A 24,004-nucleotide genomic window follows, 5' to 3' on the forward strand; every position below is an offset into this window, starting at 1 on the left:
TTTAGATTTTCTGTTAGTTATTATTTGCAATCCCCTAATTACATTTTTATTCATATATGATAGAGAATGATAACTAAAAATTGCTTTTTAATGATTTGAATAATATATAGTAGTAAATTAGACAGGAATTAAATAGAAAAGAATTTATTAATTTTTATGTAATTTATTAATTGTGTTTTAAAAAGGTTTTCTGATAAAGTTTTTGCTGTAATAAAATTCTGTAATCATATATAAACCGAAAATATCTATGCATTTTCCTTTTTCAATTAGCTCACCAGCAGAAGAGCAACAATGTCACTGAATGCTGGTAGCTTCATCCAGGTTCAAATTCTGGCGAACAGGCCATCTGCATGGGCCCTTTCGTGGTTTTCCTCATGTGTAATATAGATACGAGCCAGTTTGTGTTAGGAAGTCCTCCAAGAAGGCATCTCTTCTCTTACGCATATAAGCAGTCAAGTGCTTTACTGCAATCAAATAAATCAAACTTTTATTTTTATCCCAAAGGGCTATTATTCTCAACACGGAATTTCCTTTCCGCCTTGGTTCGCTTTTCAGTCTGTTGCCACCAAATCGTATCGCCATGTATTACATTTAAAGAAATTAAATAATGAAGAATAATTAATGTATGCATATTTCTCTCATTGTGATAAAACAACGGTACCTAGAGCCATCAAATTTTGAATAACGTACATTTCCACCCTAATATGGGCATTCCAAATTTGGAATTTGGAATTTTTTATTATCTATTTCATATTTTGTAAAACTTTAACGAGATTTTAATTAACAAGCTCAACGATTTCAAAGTGAGCAATGGCAACAGTATAAGGAAAGAAATATTTTTATTTCCAGCATGGGAGACTGTGAATCGGAATATGTAAAGATATGCTGTTTTGCTGTGTTTAAATATTTTGTGATGTTGCTGTTGAACTGAATTTCATGTGGATTAAGTGCGAAAAACATGATATTTAATAAATAAAGGTAACACACAAAACGTTAAAAAAACTAATATATATATATATATAAAATATGTAATATAAAATCTGAGAGCTTTCATATATTCTTTTTTTTAAATCAAACGGTTTAGTTTCAGCGAATGGCAATACTCGGTATTAATATAACTTTTGTTTAAAAAGAGAATTAAAACTCATTTGTTATTTCCTTCTGTTCGTATTTCAACAAAGTTTGTTCTTTAAAATTCAGAATTTAACATTGACTGTCCATTTTACAAATGATATGACTGAGGTTTTTTTTTTATTATATATAAGTCTGCTTAGAATTTTTTGATGAACTTGCATATTCTGAATTGCAAGAACACCAGGTTTAAATAAACGTATGATATTAAGTTGCGAAGTGAAGGATAAAAATGAAAATTTTCAAAAAACGATTTTTCGGTTTGATAGAATTTGGGATAGAGATGAAGCAAGCGCGCAGTTTCAACTCGATGTTTTGCTATCATTCTAGTATACTTTCTTCCGTGGTGGCATCCACATATCGATCACGTTGACGCGAGTTCTTTGATGAAGTAAACTTTCTTCTGAAGCATTGGTGTACGTACTTTGCTTCGGCCGTTGTAATAGACAATAACTCACATTTTTTTGCATGGTCGGTCGATCATGCATGCGGTCTAAATGTCGTGAAGGTAAAGGTGATTGAGAGAAGGTGAAGAAGATACTATGTATTTAAATAAATGTTAATAAATGCTTTGCTTTTGCTCATATCCCAAGTACTGGAATCAGAATTAAGCTCGCATGGAAAGGTCACCCGCGTTATATAGAAAATTGGATGGTTTCACCGGTATTTACATAATATAAGAAAACAGTTATAACAGTTAAGTTCAAAATACTTTTACACTTTGTAGTCAAATTATACAAGTAAAAATAACAAAGAAATTGTAAAATACAACCTGAAGTGCATATTTATATAGGAGCAAACATCAGTTGCATCTTGTATGTCTGTGCATAAGTATTCACTTAATAATTACATAAATAGGGGTGATAAATTCGAGCCCCTTGGAACTATAAAACATTAGGTCATTAGGCAACGAGCTCTCCAATACTTCTTTACAATACAGTCCAAACTCTCAAGTGCAGAGCCCAGGTCCAGATGAGCAGCGTCCATGACTTGTCCAGAATCACATAAAGCACATAAAGGTGAGGCAGTCAGACTAAGACGAAACAAATGAGCACCAAGGCATTCATGTCCTGTCAATAGTCTAAACTCAGCCACAGCATTAGCACGAGGAGAGTCCGAGACACAGTCGGCTTTTAATAGCACCCTCCATGACTTATTTTCAGTAAGGCAAATAGCAGCATTAGAGTATTATTTATAAAAGGATTTTTTTATAAATCTTATTCATTTCACGTTTAGCAGCGTGAAGAGATTGTATTGTTTCTTAACGAATTAGTAAGTTGTTTCTTATCTATTAGTTCTTAATGAATTAGTTTCAATCGTACATCGCAGTAATATTTTGTATTATATATGCTTATATATGTTTCATGCATTTATATGTTATTTCATTATTTTCTCATTTTCGTATATAGCATAAGGTATTATTTTGCAGTCTGCCTTAATAGTGTATTAGTATTACAGTATGATTTAGCGAGTTAATTGATTTTTCTTATGTAATGCAGTAGCGCCTGTAACATCACTAGTACACATGCCTAATCTTGCAATGTAACTTTAATGCATTATAGAATTCACCCATAGTAAGTATGGAACTCAGAGTATTGGTATCATTTGCGTATTACTGGAATATTATTTTATTTTATTTTATTTTTATTTTTATTTTTATTTTATTTATTTATTTATTTTTTTTTTCTTGTGTGTGTGTGATAACTTTGCATTATTGAAATCTGCAACTAATCCAGTAAAACTACCATGAGTCAAAAGTCAAAAACATTAGCACATACTGGTGTTACAGCAAATATTCATGCTAAGTCTAATACTTATAACATGTCATAATCGAATTTAACTGTGTAACTGAGTTAAAATATGTGATAAAAGTAGCAGAAAGGAATAACAATCTATATAAATAAATAACAACAAATGTATTCTCAACTTGTCTTTTCTGTCCGTATATTGCCTACTTTTTTCCTTCTAATTTTTAAAGAACAATAAAGGCCTTTAGCTTGTCAACTTGATTCTGGGCTACGTTGCGACAGATAGTAGATTTTCCCGCTGGGATGTACAAGTAACAACAAATTTATCCTTAACTGGCCTTTTCTGCCCATTATATTGACAATTGTTTCCTTCTAATTTTTTAATAACAATAAAGGCTATTTAGCTTGTCAACTTGAACTTGGACCACGTTTTGACATAAAGAACTTTTATGCAAAATCCTTAGGCCAGGTTTTGTCACCTGGCAAGATCTGGAAGAAGAAACGAAGCCCGGCGTAGATCTCTTATGACTGAAAAACCATCATGTGGACGAAGTCTTATAGAATCTTTTAATAATATATGCTTAGGTACGTATTTCTAACAGGAAACTCGAAAAATCAGCTATGCCCAAGCCAGGATTTAACCTCGGGATGTTCTAACGCTAGCTTCACTTGTTACAAATGACAGCACGTAAACAGGTAGTGGGAAAAGCAAACATTCCTGACATTCTCCAAGAGCGGCTAGGAAGAGCGGACAAGGCCCATTCGGGCAATATCCATGATTACTCTATGCTAATTCAGGTGAGGAGAATTATCCTTCACCACATTTTAGTTGGGCATCATTTGTAGAGTCTATTAAGGTCCATATAATTTTTTCATACGCTGTTATGTGGTTTATATATAAATATGTCTCATATAATTTTTTGGAAAGCTGTTTACTTTTTCCAGCACATGGAAAAAAACGCAACCATCATACATGGGGTTAAAACTTTTACAAAATTTATATGCATTAAGATATTTATTTGTATTTTGTGGTAAAATGCTTGTTTGGATACTCGATATTGTTATGTATTTATTTTTGTTTCTTTTTATTAAAAAAATAAATACTTCAAATGCTTTGAAGAAAAAAACTTCGAAACACAAAACATTTTTTTTTTCTTTTTTCCTGTTTGTTTGCTATTTAATAAAAAGTACAAGTAACTAAGTCGTAGTTTTTATAATAATGGTACGTGTTTTCTAGGATCAGAAGGTAGCAATGTTTCAGCGGTTTTCCAATTGGCCCTTGAAACTATGCCAGAGCAATCTGGAATACATTTTTAGTTGTCCATTCACTTTTCCGAACTAAGATATGTTCCAACAGATTCGGATATACTTAGTGCATTGTAGTATATTTAATGTTTATAAATAAATGGTGTGGTTTTTGAAAATTAATAATAATTCGATGTATTACTTTATATGGGTAAACCTTACAGCATAAGCAGCGGCAACTATCCAAATTTTTGATGCATTAATTATTAATCACAATCCTTCAATACGTGCATCCTTGTCATACGACACACATGTGCATGTAATCAAATTCATCCCCTATTCGGTCTAACGTGTCCGCGGTGATGGCCTGCAGTGCATACTTTATCCGATCGACAGCATCCTCGAGGGACACGGACATTGGTGGCACATGAACACGGTCTTAACAAACCCCCAAAGAAAGAAATAGCATGGTGTTATAGAAACTGTCTCTCTTGTTCCACATAAACTAGAATAGACCCTATAATGACCTGGCGAATTCTCGCATAGGCGTGAATAAAAAACTGCTGACTCAAACGAAGGGTAAAAATAACCCTTTATTAATTCAACTAGTTAACAGAAAGGCACGGACTTCATGCGTTACAAGGACACCGTCCACTTGCGGTAGAATATAATACAAACCAAAGCTGAAATAAATAGTGCAAGAACGCACTTAAGTTTACGCCTAAGAGGTGGACTCACAGGAATCTAACCAGCGTGATACTAATCTGATAAGGCCAAGAGGCTTACTAGCGTGACCGCGAAATAACAACGAAACGTGCGCTTGGCTAGCGAAACACGCTCTGAATAAACTGAGGTATTCATACGTTTAAATGGCACTTTACTTAACTTTAAATTTACATCCTGGCGAGAGAATGTGAGGGGAAGTTGAAAAGTCTAGAACAGGTATCAAACTTAAAATAAATTTTTTATGCGAAATAAGGAAAACCCTACAGTGTTAAATCCAGCCAATGGAATGGCAGACTGCTGTCTGCTATTGCAGCACGTCCGATCCAACGTTTGTGAAGAACACGTTTAAGAAGCTCTCGTACATTCCTGTGAAAATGGGGCGGAGAACCGTCCTGTTGCAAAATGTAATCATCATAATTAGTGTTCAGCTGGGTAATAAGCAGGTTTCTAATATTTCTAGAAACAAGTCACCGGTCACAGTTTCTTGTTCGAACAAAAATAGGACGTGTACTTTCTCTCGGGACACCGCACAGAAAACGTTCATTTTTGGAGAGTCACACTGATGCTCTATCTTTGTATGTGGTTTGTCGCTTTCCCAAATACGGACATGGTGTTTGTTCCCAATTGCCACTTACACGGAAAGTGGCTTCATCGCAGAAGATGAGTCTTTCTACAAAACCATCTTCTTCCATTTTTAACTTCACAAAAGTCACACCTTTTCACTTTGTCTACTGGTGTAAGGGCTTGCACTAATCCCACATTACGGTTTAAAATATAGCCGCTTACGCAGAATCTTTCTCATCGTATACTTCGGCATGTCCAATTTTCTGCTTGCTTTACTAAACGACTTGCAAGGACTTCGCTAAAACGCCTCGCGTACTCTTTCAACGTCTGCATCAAAGATACAAGACCGACCACAACTCTTGCCTTTCTATACAAGGACATTTTCACGAACTGTCGGTACCACTTGCTTATGTTACTCTTGTGTAGGGAACTTTCCTAAACGGTACACAAACTCACTCTGCACTGTGACCACACACCTGGATACCTTAAAAAGAAGCAAACAAAAAGTTTTTTCCTCTTGCAACGCCATCTTGGAAACTGATACTGCGGCTGCGTAGTATGTATGACAAGTAAACAGCACTTGCAGCATGACAAGCAAGCAGCAGCGAATGAGAAACTTGGACAGTTGCGAATGCTTACGATGCAGCAGGTTTTGCCACAGGTAAGATTATTATTATTTTTTTAACACCATACCATTCTTTTATAAACACCCTGTATGTCAATAAAATGTAAAGCTCGTATATATGTGTGTGCACTGAGGAAGTAACTATGATTACACATTCATTAAAACATAAAGTTTCGTTGCGTTATTTAATATAATCTTGATTATGCAAAAGTTTCTGCAGCATGGGAAAAAGTCAGATTTTAAATTATGATTTCTGCTGAATGGTTTAAACGCAGTGCATTAATAAACTTATATAATCACCAACAAGTTTGTTACGCGCTGTTCTATCATTCTATGATTAAAAACTCGAGCATTCTTTTGATAGTAAGTTTATCTTGGTACTTATGGATTCTTGTCAGTCTCTGATATAAGAGATAAATATATGCATGAAGTAAAATACTTTATTAAAACACTCAGTCCTCTTTTTCTATTTGTAATGTAGAAGGTTAAATGCGTGCAATGAACTGATATATCTTTCAAAAATATTTTTTTGTTAGGAATGTGATGAAAACTTCACTCACACGTGAAAGTGATAAAGTATACTTCAATGATTTCAATGGAATTTGTCTTCCACTTAACACAGTTTAATCTTAAATATATTTAAGTGCAATGCATAACATTTAATAGCTTTAATTCTCGTTTGTACGAGGGCTCTAAATCGTTTACTTTTAAAATTAATTGTTTTGTTTTTCCTTCAAATCGCTTTCTGTAAACTACTTTTTCCATCGGAAGTTGTGTCATTTTAATCATATTTTCTTTATGCTTTCATTTAAATATGTAATAAAAATAATTCTTAATACTCAAAGTAAGTTTAACGGCAGAAGATCTAATCCAGCGTCTAAATCTCTGCGTTTCCAAAAGTAAGAGTAAATGGCGTAATATACAAAATATTTCAAAAACTAGAATAAGCTTTTCCTCTGGTTTCTCAAGAAGCAATTTTCAAAAAATAAACAAACAAATAAAATTAAAACAATTTGAATTCTTTCAGATTTTATATTACGCCCAAAGAGGCGTTGTTTTCATTTCACACATACACGTTTCGAAAGCATTTTGGCTAATGTTCCTTTGGAGTAAAAATTTTAAAAACAGCATAACTTTAGAATTTCCGATGAACGGTCTCGCGCACTGGAGATAAAAATGTTTTTTTCCTGTACAGTGTTGCCATTGCTAGCTTTGAAATCGTTGAGTTTGTTAATCAAAAATATTCGTTAAAGCCTTACAAAATATGAAATAGACTATAAAACAAATTCTAAATTCCAAATTCGGAGTCCCAGGTGCTCACATTTGGGTGGAAGAATACGTTTTTTCAAAATTTGATGGCTGTAGGTACCGTTGTTTTTTCACAATGCGAGAAATATACATACATTCATGCATATTATTCACCACTTAATTTCTTTAAATATAATAAAGGATGGTAATATCTGGTAGCAACAATTTGAAAAGTGATATAACGCTTTTAGTGATTCAACGCAAAATGTTCTCCCAAAGGGTCATAAGTCCCTCTGAGCTAATGTCACTTTGGGCTAATAAATAAGACTTTCCCTCACTTTGCCAATGCCGCCTTTCTTATATAATATTTCATTATGAAATGAATCAAGTGAAGGTCAGTATTGACTGAATAACCGCCCTCCGCTCGCCTAGTCACGAATAACGTAACAGCATAAGTGCTTCTCAGTACGTGGAATTTCTGCAAAATATGGATTGGACTTAGCTTCGCTGCCAATATAATTCTTGTTAAAGAGAGTAGTAAGCAGGCGAAAAAAATTATGAATCTTACCCCTAAAAAACATATACCCCTAACAAACTGAGAAGCTCATATTATATAAAATTTCTTTTAGCGAATAACTAAAAAGAATACTATGCATTTGGCAGAAAGAAAAAAAGAAAAAAGTGGGGAGAAAACTACTTAAAAATTAAACTAATCTTCGTAAAATATATTTAATAATAATGACAATGAATGAATAGTAATGAATCAGTCAATGAATTAGAATGAATAAACCTAAAAGACCTTTGCTTTTCAATTTTGCTGGTTTTAACTCCTAATAATTTTCAAAATTATTTTTAAATGTATGAGAAGTTATTTTTTGATGAATTAAAAATGTTGTTTTAGAAAATAAAAGGTAAGCAACTTGAAAATTGGCTAGCATTTGATTTCCATTCTTCCAAAAAAATTCGCATATCAATTAATTATTCTTTTAAAAGAACTTGACTACAATATAAATATGACATCAAAAAATATGACATCAAAAACTTTGGAAAAGTGCAATGCTTGCCATAATAGGTAATCTCAGTATAACAAAGTGTTTAGGTTTCTGAAAAAGACTGTGATATACTAAATCATATTCACGCTGGTAAGAGAAATATTATTGCATTCAAAAACTTAAGGAAAAGTCACATTGCACGTCTGAAACTTGCAGATGAGTTTGACTGTTAGAAGGTGTTAGCATTGTAAAGTTCTAGTTAAATAATGTATCCTTGGCAACCAGAACCTCGGAGAAGAGTACAGCGACTATTCACTGATCTTCTTACAGCTACAGAAACAATGTCCAAGGAAGGGTTAAAGTACCCTTTTATTCACTCAAAGGAATATTTGATAGTTGGCCCCTCTCTGGCTTAGATGAAGCTTCATTTGGGCTTTAACTTAAGATACATGGAAAATGAGAAACTAATACTTAGCCGCAACTGTACAGAAATAATTAACCGAGTTGACCCGTAATTAAAGCTCACTGGCACGTATTAACAGGCACGTAAGATAGGCTGAATAAAACGACATGGCCCGAAGGCAGAACAAGCTGAGAACTTCTACAGAAGATGCTTTGATGTTTTAGTTGAGTATTCTGGTCTTCAGCAGGAATTTATCCTGTTCTTACCAGAGCTTATCACGGAATTCCACTAACAGCCTCACACATAACGGCTCTTCGTAATAGCTTCACCATAACCATATAAAAGTGTTCTCAAGTGAACACTTAAAAGATTAATAAAATGAGGCACGCTGTCTCTGCAGACTTACTGGTGGTGAGAGTGTGATGAGCTGAAGTCCAATCAGGAGCGAGAAAATAGTCATTTGAATTCTACTACGCAATCGTCAAAAGTAGTAAAGTCCTGAATATGCTTTGCAGTACCACGTACTAGGAGTATCTGGGCAGAACGCTATCTGCTGCTGATGTCCTGGCTGTGCATTTTCTGACTTTCGTGAAGAAATGCTGCGTAGGACCTGATATTCTTGTCCTCGTCGAGTATTTTGTAGGCAAATATGTCCGGAAGGCAGGCTGACGTATTTCTGGTGGCCTTATCATAAAATTTTGAGTTTAGTCTGTACAGAAACCAGAGACGTTCTACGGAATTGACTGAACTTACCATTAAATTCCGGTTCTACCTCATTTACATAAAAGGCGATACTAAAAACTCATTCTGGTTAAGGAGTTGTAGGTGGGAAACAAGAATTTAAAGGAGAGGGTTTCAAAATTAAAAATAACTATTAGAAAATTAAAATAATCCCTACAGCATATTCTGCAAGTAAGAAACATATGAAGTGATTTTATCCAAGTCAGGAATCAAAGTATCTTTTCACCAATTAGCACGATGCTGCATTTTTAGCGAATAAGTTTGAGTTTCTTTGATCACGAACACATCACTGTCATGCCACATTATTAACCAGATTTCTCATTCTTTGAACCTCTCTACCAACATAGTTTTAATAAAACGAATTTTTAGAATTGCTTTGCGTGCTAATTCTCACGCAAAGCAAGATATTTAGTAAATCAATGCAACGGAAGCGTAGGTTCTAATGTTCATGAACATTCGTGGAATGCAAAAAAGGCAAAAAATCATGAAAATGTAATACTATCTTTCTTATATGAGTAAATCAGAAATTGCATTTGAAATAGTGATTGCTCAAAAGGTTAAGTTAAGTTAATTGCGTCATGACAGGGTTCTGCTTCTGTTCAAAGAAACTCAAGCTTCTTTGCTCAAGCAACATTTTCTCAAAATACGACATCATGCCAAATGGCCAAAAGATACCTTCACTCCGTTTGCACAGCAACACAAGCTGTGTTGTCCTTAATGATGGCATTTCATATATTTCTTTTATGCAAAGTATTTTATGCCTTCTAACAACAAATTCAAGTATTGCAAGTTTTAGGTACATTGCATGATTTCTTTGCGAAATTTTTGAACAGATGAGTTGAATCTGTTTTCTTATTAATTTTTTTACGTAAGAGGTGCGATCAGTTTCCATCTTCATTTTTCTGTCCATATCACTTTTCCAATAAAATTATGGCAACACCAAATGTTATCACCATCCATTATTTTTATTGAAATAATATAGCAAATATTTAATAGACAACACAAATAAAAGAATGCTGCTACCAAATTTAATCGAAATGTATTTTTTAAACAACTAATATAGCGAACTAAAATAAAATGTGTGGCAATATTTAACACTCTGTCGGGAATTCTAATGATATGCTGTTTTAAAATATTTTGTGATTTTGTTGTGGAATTTTATAAGTGGAAAGAAAGTGGTGCTTAATAAATAAAGTTAAAAAGATAAAATAGTTGTGTTAGCAGGAGTGAGTCCAAGAGCAGATTGGAAAAACACAAGCTTAGCGAGAACATACAAAACCTTAACCCTCTACATACAAACCTCTAGTCAGTGAAACGTCTGAAGCCTTTCACACTTTTTTATATTTTGCTATGGTTTATGGTACAAATAGGGCGCAGCCCCATCCCCCTAATCGACAAGATTTTATGACAAACAAGGGCTGCGCCAAGTAAAAAAAAAAAAAAAAAAAAGCATATAAAAATACATAATTATACATGAAATTACATATTACATGAAATACATATAAAATACATAATTATAAAAACGCATAAAATACACCACATAACGCATTGAATAAAATTATGTTAAAATTCCATATAAACACCAATATCTCAATTTAAATTATTGTAACAAAAATTTAAAAACAAACTTTTATCAAATAAAAATACCAACATCAGAGCAATTATTATTTAGAAAACACATAAGTTCCCTTGCAAATTTAAATTCTTTTTCAGGACCTGTAAAAATCTTAATAAAATTATATTTTTTTCGTATGTCATAAGTAAGTGTACATTCTTCCACATAGTGCCTTGCCGATCCGACAACTCCACAATTATGACAATATTCATTCTCTTGTATGCCAAATCTTTTAAGATACACCGGGAAGCGCCCATGTCCAGTAACAATTTGATTAAAATCCAAATGACAAAATTTATGGTATTTAATATTTTTGCTGTTAGCATTTCTGCTGTCAACAATCAGAATACTCACTGTTCTAGGCAATTTAGATCTTCTAACTTAAAGCGGTTACTTTAGAGAAATCATGTTTATTAATTTTCTTGGGAATATTGGTTAGTTATGAGTATGGTCCAGTGGTCGTCTCGAGAAGGTTCATTATTTTTCAATTAACGTTCAATTGATTTTTTAAATTAAAAATTAATTATAATTTGGAAATATTATTAGTTTCTGATGCTTGTTTGAAAAAATACTGCATCAAAACACGATTAATGGTTTTAATCGCTTTAGGACGTATAATTTATATTGCAAGTGTCATAGCAAATGATACATTATTTTCTTACGCTTTCATGCAATAATTTCAGTTCGTTTCATACAAACTTATCTTTAAGAAATCTTTCATAGCATACATTATGTAAAACTTCCTGCTACAGCATTGATTAAATCTTAGTTCTAGGAAAGTCAGTCGCATTTTACGTCGATGATGAGCTTCATAATAGCTTCTTTAGATGGCGAATAAAATGATGAATGATGTTAGATAATATTCTAGAGACACCGACCAGATACGAACTTGAGAAAGTTTTTAGATCTTTGAAATAATTTCCTATTTTACCATCTTAACATGAACATTAGAAAAACATATCGTTCTTACAATGAGAACGAAGCATTTGAAACCAATTCAAATACTGAAGCTGTATTCTGCCTAAAAATTATTTGTTGCCAGAAACCTTAAAAAAATACAAAAAGAAAGACAATATTGAGCAGTCGTAGTGCGATAAAAGATCCTATTCGAAATCCATAGCTGATTATAGTGCTGAATGCATGGAAATGTTTTAAAAAAGAAATCAGATGAAAAGCTTATTTTCTCATAAAAATGTGAAATACTCCTGCACTGAAAAATGCAATTTATGCTACATTTAAACAAACACTCTTTGAATCCTGTATTGCTCCAGCTTCAAACTTAGAATAGTATAGAAAGAATGTCTTCCGAGTCTACTGTAATGAAATTTTAAAGAACTCTCAACAAGCGTTTTTGAAAATATTTCTGTGATAACAGGGACAATTTTCAAAGGTGCTTTCTTTTTATCTTGCGGCTTTCCAATTCTTTGACATTTGTCACAAGTTTTAACAAAATTCTCGACATCTATGTAACAATTTGGCCAATAAAAATTTTTGAATAATGCAGCTTTGGTCTTTGTTGCACCAAGATGGGCTGCTGTTTCTTTATGACAAGTAGTCATCAACTGTTTCCGATATTTTTCAGGAACAACAATCATTAGTCTTTCTATTCCATCACGATCTTCTTTTTTGAAAAGGAGCATTTGGCCTTTCAACATAGACCTCATACTCTTAGAAGATTTTATTTTAGCTTCTTCATAAATCGGCTTCAATTCGACGTTCTCTTTCTGTTCTTGTATAAATATTTCTGGAGAGGCCTTTATCAGATCTAATTCTGAACGTTCATATTTCGAAGTAGGCAAACTTTCATTTTCCGTCAATGCGTCTTAGTCCTTAAGTTCAGTTTCAGAATTTAACTCATTTGTTGAGAACAGATTTTCCGTTTCGTTTAGTCGTCGCTGTTGAGCACGAATTTGTATGGCGTTTATCATATGAATTTGAACTTCTTCATCTAGTTTTGCTTCTTCAAATAATGCAGCGGTTTTGTTACCTAGAAGATACCTTCCTTGATCTAATGAATTTCTTAAGACTGCAGCCTTTGTTATTATATGACCAAGATCACATTCAAGCTCTACTTCAGCCAAAGGTAAGCACACTGGATGTGCTTCCAGAGGTGTTCGTATCCACACGGTCTCACCCGTATACATGAAAGTTTGTACAGACTTTTGGCAAATCAAAACCAAAGTTGCACTGGTATCTCTAAGAATGGGCATTTTATAGCCATTTACTTTACCTAGGCTGGTATATGGAGCCATAATATCCTTAAAACTATTTTTGGAAAATTCATTTGAGGGTACAGTTTCATTGGATGCTACAATTTCTAAATTTTTCTTGAGTTTATCACGCTGAGGTGATCCGCTGATGTGAGTAGGATCCGCATTCATAAGAACGAGGTTGTCTCCGTTTCTCAAATTCCCTTTCATGAATTTTAAAAGTACATTCTGTCCTAATTATAGGTTTAGGATTAAAATCTTTCGCGATTTCTTTAGGATTATGTCTATTTTGATAACTACTTTGCATTTTGTTCACGTTTTGATGACCTTTTTGAAGTTTCAAACCTTGTTTTCTAGGATTTTCCCTCTTAAAGCTCTGTTTAATACTGTCATACTCATCTAATTTTTCTGCTAGTTCATATGGAGATTTTAATTTCATCCATTGGTCGAGAAAATGATCCTATACTTCCATGGGAACCCTATATTTAATTTGCTCGATAACTATTAAATCTTTCAGATTTTCAAATGTCTTAGTTTCTAAATCCGCAATCCACTCCAAAAAATAACTATAAAGTTCATGAGCATAATTTCTCCAAGGTTTTTCAGGACTCGATTTTCAATTTCAAGCCGCTTTATTTCCAATTCATATGCCCTTGCTTCTCGAGCCAGACGTTCTTCTCTCGCTTCCTGAACCAGGCGTTCTTCTCTCGCTTTTCGAGCCAGGCGTTCAGCAATTATTCGGTCTAGACTTAATTTAACTTAATTCTTATCATAAAACTGACTTTCAGTGATTATTTTTTTAATTTCTGGAACGTTACTAGTTAGCGGCATTGCCTCACCTAATTCTTCGGCTACTTCTATTAAATCTTGTTTTCTACCCCTTGGCAAAAAATGACGTGTTTGGAAATAGAAAAACGCTTCTACAGCGTTTTCAAAATTAATTTCAAAAGGCTTTTAGTCAATATTCAAAAATTCAAATAAACTTGCTCAATCTAACCTTTTTTTTATTAGAAATTCAAGTGTGACACAAAGTATTTTTTTCCTAAAACATTTAATGCAATAAAACGTACGTATGTGCAAAGAAAAAAATCTGCGAAGTTTACTCTTAATAAATTATACTAGAGTAAATAAAAAAATTCAAGCCTCTAACTTGATTCACACAGCAAAATTCTTGATTTCCAACTCTAATACAAGATATCAAATTTCATAATCAAATTTCATAATAGAAATATTCTAATATTAACGTAATAAATTTGCCACTCTAATACAAGAGCTCAAATTTAAAAAGAACATTAAATATTTTGACAATTTAATCCAAAAGCTTAAACTTAGAATACCGTTCTTTTAGCTGAATTCAATAATAAGATGACACTTTTTCATACAAAATGGCACAGTATTCACAAGTACTGTATTTTCTTTTGTTTTTAAATAAACACTGGTTTCACCTTTCGATCCCAAGGACTACCATCAGATATTTAGTCTTGTATACGTCTATAATGAAGTTTTAAAGAACTCACGCCATTTTTGAACGAACAACCAACTTTTTTAGTCAAAACTTACAGAAAAACTAGAAAAACATTTTTAAAGCGCGCGCATTGTCTGCGGATATTCTTTGCGGATAATCGTCTGCGGTAATTTACATTTCTTAGTTAGAATTAGTGGAATTAGTGGAATTATGTTGGTAGCGTAGCAAAGCAAATACGTTACACTACAAACGATGATTTATTTTACTGGTTATTGTATTTTATTTCTATATAGTATAACAGGGAAAAAACAAATATTTTAGTTGAATTTAATTCTTTATAAGACATTTTAATTCCGTTAATCTGCGACTTATAACTAGGAGTACGTATTTACTAAACATGTGCGAATATTTTCGAAATTTATCAGTTTTAGCGAATAAATGCGAAATTTACCAGCATTAGCGATTAAATGCAAAGTAGTGGTATTAAATGTTTTGAAAGATAACTGGTGAAAAGTTAGTATTTGAAGAAAATTCATCTAATTTACGAGATGCTCACCATTCATTAACTCGCCGTGTATTGTTCTAAGTCACTATCACTTAAAATTTTATCAGTATGGGTATCCTCAAAAAATAATTCACAGAATAAAGAAGTTTGCACTATACAGTTTATCCTCAAATGAGGCAATGCATGTGTAAATACAGTAATGTTCGTTTAGAGGGCTGGTAAAAAGAACTTTAACGACTAGTGCTAAATATTTAAAGAAAGAAAAGGTACCCAACCAAGCTCATACGAGATTAAACAGCAGACTACAATTCTCGATCATTTTCAAGCACAAAAAAATTATGTTAAAATGAAAGAAAAATCTCTCCAGGATACGATGAATATGTGCTTAAATCCAACATTCCATCACACAAATTAGATCACCCAGATGAGTGTTATTATTTCGTAAAATATATTCCTGGTGCAGGTAATCTTCCTTCTATAGATACTTTGAGACGTAAGTAAACTCTTATGTCTCATAGTATCTCACAGTACTTTGAGTATATTTCGGTAAATAAACAATAAAAGAACAACTAAGAGATAAATGAATCGTCGAAGTAGCCGAATAAACATCTGACAAACAAAGAAGGTTTGTTTTCGCAGTTTTATTGAAAATAATTGATTCAGAAACTGAGCTAGCATGCTTTTGGAGGATAATAGCAATTTTTTAGACGTTGTAATTATTCTATTTTCTTTCAAGCAGTAGTTGACATGTTGAAGCATACCCTGCACCTGTAATAACGAGATAAAATTCTTGATTTGAAGCTGTCATATAGTTGAGTGAACATACTTTAAGATGTAGGTAAACCCTTATGTCTCATAGTATCTCAAAGTACTTTGAGCATATTTGGTAAATAAACAATAAAAGAACAAATAAGAGATAAATGAATCGTCGAAGTATCCGATGAAACATCTGACAAACAAAGAAGCTTTGTTCTCGCAGTTTTATTGAAAATAATTTATTCAGAAACTAAGTTGCCATGCTTTTGGCGGATAATGGCAATATTTTAGACGTTGTAATTCTTATATTTTCTTTCAAGCAATAGTTGACATGTTGAAGCAAGATGAATATGGAATAGGAATATGACTATGAAAGAATATCCCAAATAAAGCGTTCAGCTTGTTGGAAATACTTGCTGAAGACCGCATTTTACCCTGCCACTGCTAGACATATAACTTTGTTGGTGATATATTTATAAAAGAATTCAAAGAATTAAATGCCATCGTAGTAAAAACAAAAACAGCTTTTTTGCACTCGAAAAAAATTTTAATTGTGTATTACAGGTACTTAAAAAAAAAGGCAGCTAAATTGGCAGTAAAAGTTTACCCTGTTATAACCAGATAAATTTCTTGATTTGAAGCTGTCATGAATTTGAGTGAACACATGCAGCATATTGTTGCTTTTCTCAGTAACATGAAAATGATAAATGGAGTACCTTATTTTTCCTACAGAAATATCCTGAAAATGAAATTCTGTCCCGTAAAATACGGCTTTAAATGGTTTCCGTTTCTGAGTTCTGTCCAAAAATTATGAAACTAGTTCAGAGTTCAAAAATATCAAAATAATCATTCGTTAAATATTCTGGGGTCAGATAATTTAGCCAAATAGAGTCCCAAAATGGTGGTTATTTGGGGGATTACACTGAATGTAAATATTCTGGTAAACCAGAAAGTATAAAATGATGTTAACGACAGAAGCAGAGAAAAAGTTCAATAAATTGACACATGCTATCCAACGTAACAAAGGAATCGTACGAGCATATTTGTTTGTCAGACACATTTTTCGAAAGTATGAGAGAGGAAAAATGAGCAGCGCCTTCGCTGGGACTCGAACCACGGACCTCCCGAATATCGAGCGTGCTGATTACTAAACTACGAAGGCCTGCTAAGAAGGAGGGAGAAATACCTTATATACCCCCCTTTTAAAGGGCTACTGGGGTTTTAGGGAACCCAGTCGCCATAAATCCTGGGTGTGGAGAATCATCATCCACCACCCTTTTAGTTCGGGCGCCACTGTAGAGACATTAGGTATTTTGGAAACAGGAGAAGTGAAAAATGAGCAACGCTTTCACCGGGAATCGAACCATGGACCTCTGGAATACGCGCCCAGCGTGTTGACCACTACACTACGAAGGCCTGCTAAGAAGGCTGGAGAAATACCTTATAGTTTCTCTACCAATAGCTGCGAGCATTCATACATCAGCTTTGAAGCCAAATTTATTATTGGAAAGCTTTCCTAAATACAGACTTTATATTTTGAAGACACTCTAAAAGATAAGTTCTTTTTAAAGATATCCTAAGAGTCAAGTTTGTTTTTGGATAACAATTATTTTTATAAATGACTTCTTAAGTTATAAGGTATTTTTCCCGCCTTCTTAGCATGCCTCCGTAGTGTAGTGGTCTGCACGGTGAGCGCGTATTCCAGAGGTCCGTGTTTAATTTTTGTCCCTTTATTTTAGATAAATTTCGACTTTTTTTATGCGAAATTTAAGTATCCCTTGTTATTTCATCAGAAATTTTGTTCAATAACTCCAAATATCAGCGTCGGTCAAAAACCAAGTTATAATTTCTTTGTTGTGGTGTTGGCATCAGGAATTTCTAGCAAATGGCCAAATTATTAACAAAGAAAATAATCTCAGCGTTTTGCGACGTTTGCTTGAAGAAGTTCTTGAGAACGACTTGAATTGTGACGATATAAATCAAGGATTTTTTACCATTATTCTACTCTACTTTAAGAACTTTACTGAAATCCGAGAAAATTAAGGCATTAGAGTTAATTATTACTTCGTTAATAAATATATTTCGTCTTGAAGGATCTGTCCCTAAGACCAAACAATTTATTCTGTAGGACTTTAATAAGAAAACCATTTTTTTTTAAATTTTCATAATTAATTTCTCAGTTCACTTGCTTCATATCAATAATTTTCTGAAGTTTAAAATAATTAGTGAGTTTAAGAAGTTTTCAGTTTGGAAAGAAATGAATGTTTTTCATTATTTAATATATGAAAGTATTATTTAATATTATCTAGCACATATTTTAAAAGACAACAAAATTTTTTAAACCATCTTAAAAAAAGTTTTAAAAATTCAATAGTAGAATTATACATTAAAGGTTTAAAACCAAAAAGCTGAGGAAATTACAGAAAACATTTAACTTTTCAGTTGAAAAAGTAATTTAACGTTTGAACAACCTCACTCCTACACTCACGATTTAACATTTAAGTGACACGATTTAACATTTAAGTGGCGCAGTATTCATTACGATTCCGAGAATGCGTAATTTCATTTTGCGAGCAAAGGATTTTTTTTTTTTTTTTTTTTTTTTTGCTGTATCGCCTTTTTGCTATACGGCGAAGAAAATCATATTCCGAAACCTAAAATTTCGATATGGCAGTGTCATTTTTACTTCCTTGTACAAAGTAAAAAGGAAGTATTGTAATCGCGAAAAGTCTCAGGCAGCATATTTCAACGAAAATATCCATTTTGACAACTATCGAATGCAATTCAACGATGTTTTTGCGTGATATCTGTACGTAAGGACAGAATAAAAGACTCGTTTCCTCCAAAAAAATTATACAACTGCTTTAAAATGAATTCTGAAAAGAATTTTTCGTGGCGTCTGTACGAACGTATGTACGTACGTACGTATCTCGCATAACTCAAAAACGAGTAGCCTCAGAACGTTGAAATTTTGTATATAGGACTGCTATAAATAAGTATTTTGGTTGAAATCGGCCGCACGAAACGTATATAAATATATTTATATATATATCCACTCTGTTATCCGGCTCAGTGATCTCAGTTCCTTTACTCTTATATGTTTGTAAATTGTACATTTTTTGCTTTAAAAATGATTGAGTTATGTTGTTCTTATCTTCCGGTTAAGGATTTTATGCCTTTAGTAAATCTGTGTGCAATATTTTTAGAATTATCAGCAATTTTAAAGTTGTTTAAGTGCCGCTAAGCCTTTTTTTAATGGCAGTCATTGATGTTTACATTTGAAACAGGAGACTAGTGGATTTGTTGCCAATCTAGAGAAACTTAGCTTCGCAACAACAAAGATAACGTCTTCATTTATTATTGCCAATTAAATCATGCTTAATCCTTTCTGGAATATTTTCGAGGAAATAAGTGATTTACTTCGTAATTTTTAATACAGATATTTTGAGGTTTTATGTATTTTTGCCTTGTCGCGAAGTGAGAACTGAATTAATTGAATGAGAAGTACTCAATCGTCTGTGAAAAACTGTTTCTTTTTTATTTTGTTTGCTTAATTTCTTTTATACATCATTCTAGATTTATTATAATATTTGAATAGAACATGTGGCAACGATTAGATAATTCTGTAAATGATATAAATTTTGTGCATTCTGAGTTATAATATGAACGAAATATAATACTGTTAAGTGAACCTAGCGCCAGAGTGTCGCTATGGTAAACAAAAAGAGTGAATTTTAAAGAATGCATTTATTCTATTGTGGTTTATGCGCTGTCGGCGAAGTAGGTTTAATTCAATCCAATAAGTTTAAATGAAATGCAAGAAAAAATGCGTGTAATTTAATATTCCGTAAAGGAAGTCATTTGGTGTATACATCAGATTTCTTAGGTTTTGGAATATGCCAAATTCAATTCTGGAATTAAATTTAAGACTGAGCATTGGCAAAGGAGTTAATTATATAAAATTATATTACTTTACATTAAATTTTAGGTATAATAGGGTATTTACTACAGTTTTTAGAAGTCAGAATTCGTTCTTAATACCTTACATTTTCAAAGAAAATTACTTCGCTCTATTCACTGTATTATAATTTTGCTAATGGCAAAGCTAAATCTTAATTTTTCTTTGGGTGGGAGGCGTATAAATCCGAGTTTTGCTTCTTAACGAAATTTATGTTGAGGAAATGTGTCATTAATGAAGCTTTCTGTCTGTGACTTCATATGGATCAGTATTCAGTTTTATTAAACCACCTATTTGAGAACAACTCATATCATCAAGAACAAAGTAAGCCAACTGTTTTTATTCTGATTTAATTGCACTGAATTTGATTCTGATTATTTAATTTCAGAGATGTTAATAAATCGCATTTGCTTTTATTACGATTTCATTCATGTGTTTGATATTGTGATTAAATTTCAAATGCCAGAAAAAGTAACCTAAATGTTATTAAAAAGTATGAGATCTTATCTATCTGTTACAGATTAATCGTAGGGTTATTGTCGGTAATCTTTGTAGGTACTTTATAAAATTATCTGCAAAGAGTACTTATATTATTTTCACACTTTTTTTATCAATAAACAAGTCAGTTTTCTTAGATTTTTCAAAGTATTTCGATCACAACAGACAATAACTAGCTTATCTAAAATGGAACGCGAAATCCACGTACTCACCTTCCTGATGAAGGAAAGTCCATTTTCCTTTGCAATCTGAAAAGTGCTGTTGCTGTCCGTTGTTTGAAGTACAACCAAGTCGGTATAGAAGTGATCTTTTCCATAATTAGCAGCTTCCCACATTTGATATTTCTGTTTCTCTAATTCTAGTAAATGTTTAACAGTATCAGATTTATTGATACTTCTAGTGTTCAGAATCGCCGCCTCCGATTTTAACACTTGAGGAGAATCGTAAATAAAAACCAATATAAATAAAAGCAAGCAGACATCCCACAAAACTGGATCCATTGACAGAGAAGGAAACACTTTTATTTTCATCCCTTGTTTTGCAAAAACTGGTCATGATTTTGCTCCTGTAAAAAGAGATTTATGATTTTCTAAAAATTAAAACCTTTTTCATAAAAGAAAGTAAATTTTACGCATACAGTTTTAAGATTTTATTTTACAAACTGTAATCTCACACTACGTTAGCCACATTTGAATTTGTTTTTATTCTTACGTTAATTTAAATACCACCAAGTAGCGAAGATTCATCTATCACACAAGGAGTGCTTTTCTATTTATTTAAGAGTTAAATTTTAAAAACAAAGTTAATTTACACTTGTTTAGACCTGATCATTCGTTCTCAACTAAAGGAATAACTCGCGTCCAGTCTAGTAAGATTTTCAGGGCATTGATACAAGCTTCTAGAATGGAGAAACCCTATAAGTTTTATATTTATATTAACAAAATTTTAAACTGCAGTTGGTATACCTGTGACATGTTGATTTACGTTTTACCAACATTTAGCTTTATGATGATTCTTTCGTATATACCTCGTTTCGTCACATACTCGTTCAGTCAAGACAGTTAATTAAAACATTCAGCAATTTAATTACTGTTTAGTTTGGGACACTGCTAAGAATTTTTTCATATAAAAAACTGCAATTAACATATCTGCGATTTGTTTAATTAGGTAAATGTTTAGTTGATTAATTTATTATCTGTAATAATAATTAAAAATGCAAAAAAAAAATATCTTCTGCTTTTTTTTTTGGATATGATGGGGCAATAAATGCCCATTTTGATAAATTTTAGGGTATTACTGTTCGAATGTTAACAAGAATATGCAAGAGAAAATTGTCGTTTCGTATTTAACTTATCGTATATAACTTCTCGTATGTATAATCACTTCTGAATTTCTGCACTCTCTCCTTAACAAATAATGGGAGTAATTCTAATAATATGAGTTCTAAATCTACTAGAAATACTCCTTAAATAAATCAGAATTCAAACAGAATTTTATTACAGTTTAAATATTTCAAAGATGAAAAAGAGCATAACATGTAATCAATGAAAATAAAATATTTGTCATCCATGTAAGGTATGGGAAAATATGAAAAGCTGCTTTACTTAATTATCAGATAACACACAAAGAAATCTTCGATAATGAGTTATTAATTTTTAACCAAAATTAATTTTTTATTTCACTTTTAAAAATTTAATAAATATAATAATAATAATTAATATTAATATTTGTCAGAAAATATTCTTAAACTTTTATCATTATACTAGAAAATCTTTCAAATTTCGAAGTCAATTTTACTTAATTGTCTATCTCATCGTTGGTATTATACAAGAAAATTTAATTTTTTTTTTGTCTTATTTTTTGAATTGTTGACTATCAAAAAACAGTGTATCCCCTTTCCTCTTTTGCTTCAGATTGCGCCATTGTCAGTAAATAACATCATTATATATATTTCAAAATATTAGCTTAAATAATTTTGCCGAGAATACTTTTTATGTTAATTATCTGTATTTTCTTAATAACTCATTAATTAAATATATATTTTTATTCTATTTGATACTTCATGATATATATATATATATATATATATGAAGACATTTTTTTATGCTCTTCTAATTAATTTCTAGTCTCTCTCTATCATCCGTTTACAACGCCTTCAACCGTGAATAAATGCTTTGATTACCAAACTATCAATATTCATTCAGAAGCCGTTAAAATTAATAGGGAATCGGAATTCAAATCTTAATTTTCCTTTATTTTCCCTCCTTTATCCTTCCGAAGAAAAAGTGAAAACTTTTTCTTAATAAGAAAGGTAATCATATTTTTCAAGCGCAAATATCATATAATTTGTTAGAAGAATTCAATTAGGTATTATATTAGTTTTAATGTATAAAACATTTTCGCACTGAAATTAAAGAGTTTTTATAGTATAAAAATGGTTATATTTATTTATTTGTCATTATCGAAATTACTTTTACAAACTACATTCTTAAACACACTCTATGAAGTTTCTTATTACTACCATTAAAGATAAAACCAACATACTCACTTAAGATAGCAGCCATTAACAAGATATCAGCATCTATTAATGAGACCAAAGAACCTAAATCAGAAAAAAAATAAGCAGATTATCTTTCTTCCTCTGCTAGAAATATTTTTCTGCAAATTCCACCGCTTCCTTCCTAAACAGAAGAATGGCAAAAGGTGTATCCGGTCTTCTTTCACGTAATCTCAAATCAAACCACCAGGGAAAAAGCTAAGCTTTGAGATTTCTTCGCTTTCAAATGAAATTTTCGAACATGTTCTTGTGAAATGAAAGCGAAAAAATGTCACGTCGAGATTATGTTTCCAAATATAGCTTTATTAGGGATAAGAAAAAATTACTTTCATCTTCAAATAAATACAGTATTTGATTTAAAAAAACATTAAAAAATGAGTTTTTATTGAATTCAAAGTTTGGGGATGGAATTTTTAGTCCAAAGGGGCTTTTTCCCTGAAGAATTATTATTTTCGCTTTGCGAATTTGCGTCGGAACCCTATAAACGGCGTATCACTTTTCAAATCGTTGCCCAGTATTATATTTGAAGAAATTAAATAATGAAGAATCTGCATAAATGTATGTCTGTTTTTCGCATTGTGATAAAACAACGGTACCTAGAGCCATGCAATTTTGAATGACGTAATCCTACTGCGAATATGGGCATTTGAAAGCCCAAATTTGAAATTTGGAATTTCTTTTATTACCGATTTCATATTTTGTAAAACTTTAACGAATTTTTCATTAACAAACCCAACGATTTAAAAGCGAGAAATGGCAACACTCTACGGAGGAAAAAGAAACCTTTTCATCTCCACCACGCGGAACTATGTATCGGAAATTCTAAAGATAGGCTCATTTTAAAATTATTTTGCGACATTGTTACTGAACTGAATTTCATGGTATAAGTGCAAAGAACATGATATTTAATAAATAAAAGTAACACACAAAACGTTAAAAAAACGCCTCTTTGGATGTAATTTAAAATCTGAAACATCACAGTTTTTTTTTTTTTTAAATTCATTTTTTCATTTCTTT

General features: G+C 32.1%; 1 protein-coding gene across 1 annotated transcript in view; it reads right to left on the bottom strand.

The window, feature by feature from the left end:
* LOC118181579 (proprotein convertase subtilisin/kexin type 6-like) overlaps positions 1–23,104 on the bottom strand; it is a 107,746-nt gene extending 84,642 nt beyond the window's left edge. The window contains exons 1-2 of the mRNA XM_035350732.2: positions 22,979–23,104; positions 20,643–20,995 (exon numbers count right to left, since the gene is read on the bottom strand). Coding sequence (XP_035206623.1) covers positions 20,643–20,960 — 318 coding nt within the window. The 5' untranslated portion in view covers positions 20,961–20,995; positions 22,979–23,104. The remainder of the gene's footprint in view (positions 1–20,642; positions 20,996–22,978) is intronic.
* Between the last annotated feature and the right edge of the window lie 900 nt (positions 23,105–24,004).

This window comes from Stegodyphus dumicola, chromosome 4 (genome assembly GCF_044657685.1).
Source record: "Stegodyphus dumicola isolate Sdum_Otavi_A_Nest chromosome 4, ASM4465768v1".
Classification (NCBI taxonomy): Eukaryota; Metazoa; Arthropoda; class Arachnida; order Araneae; family Eresidae; genus Stegodyphus; species Stegodyphus dumicola.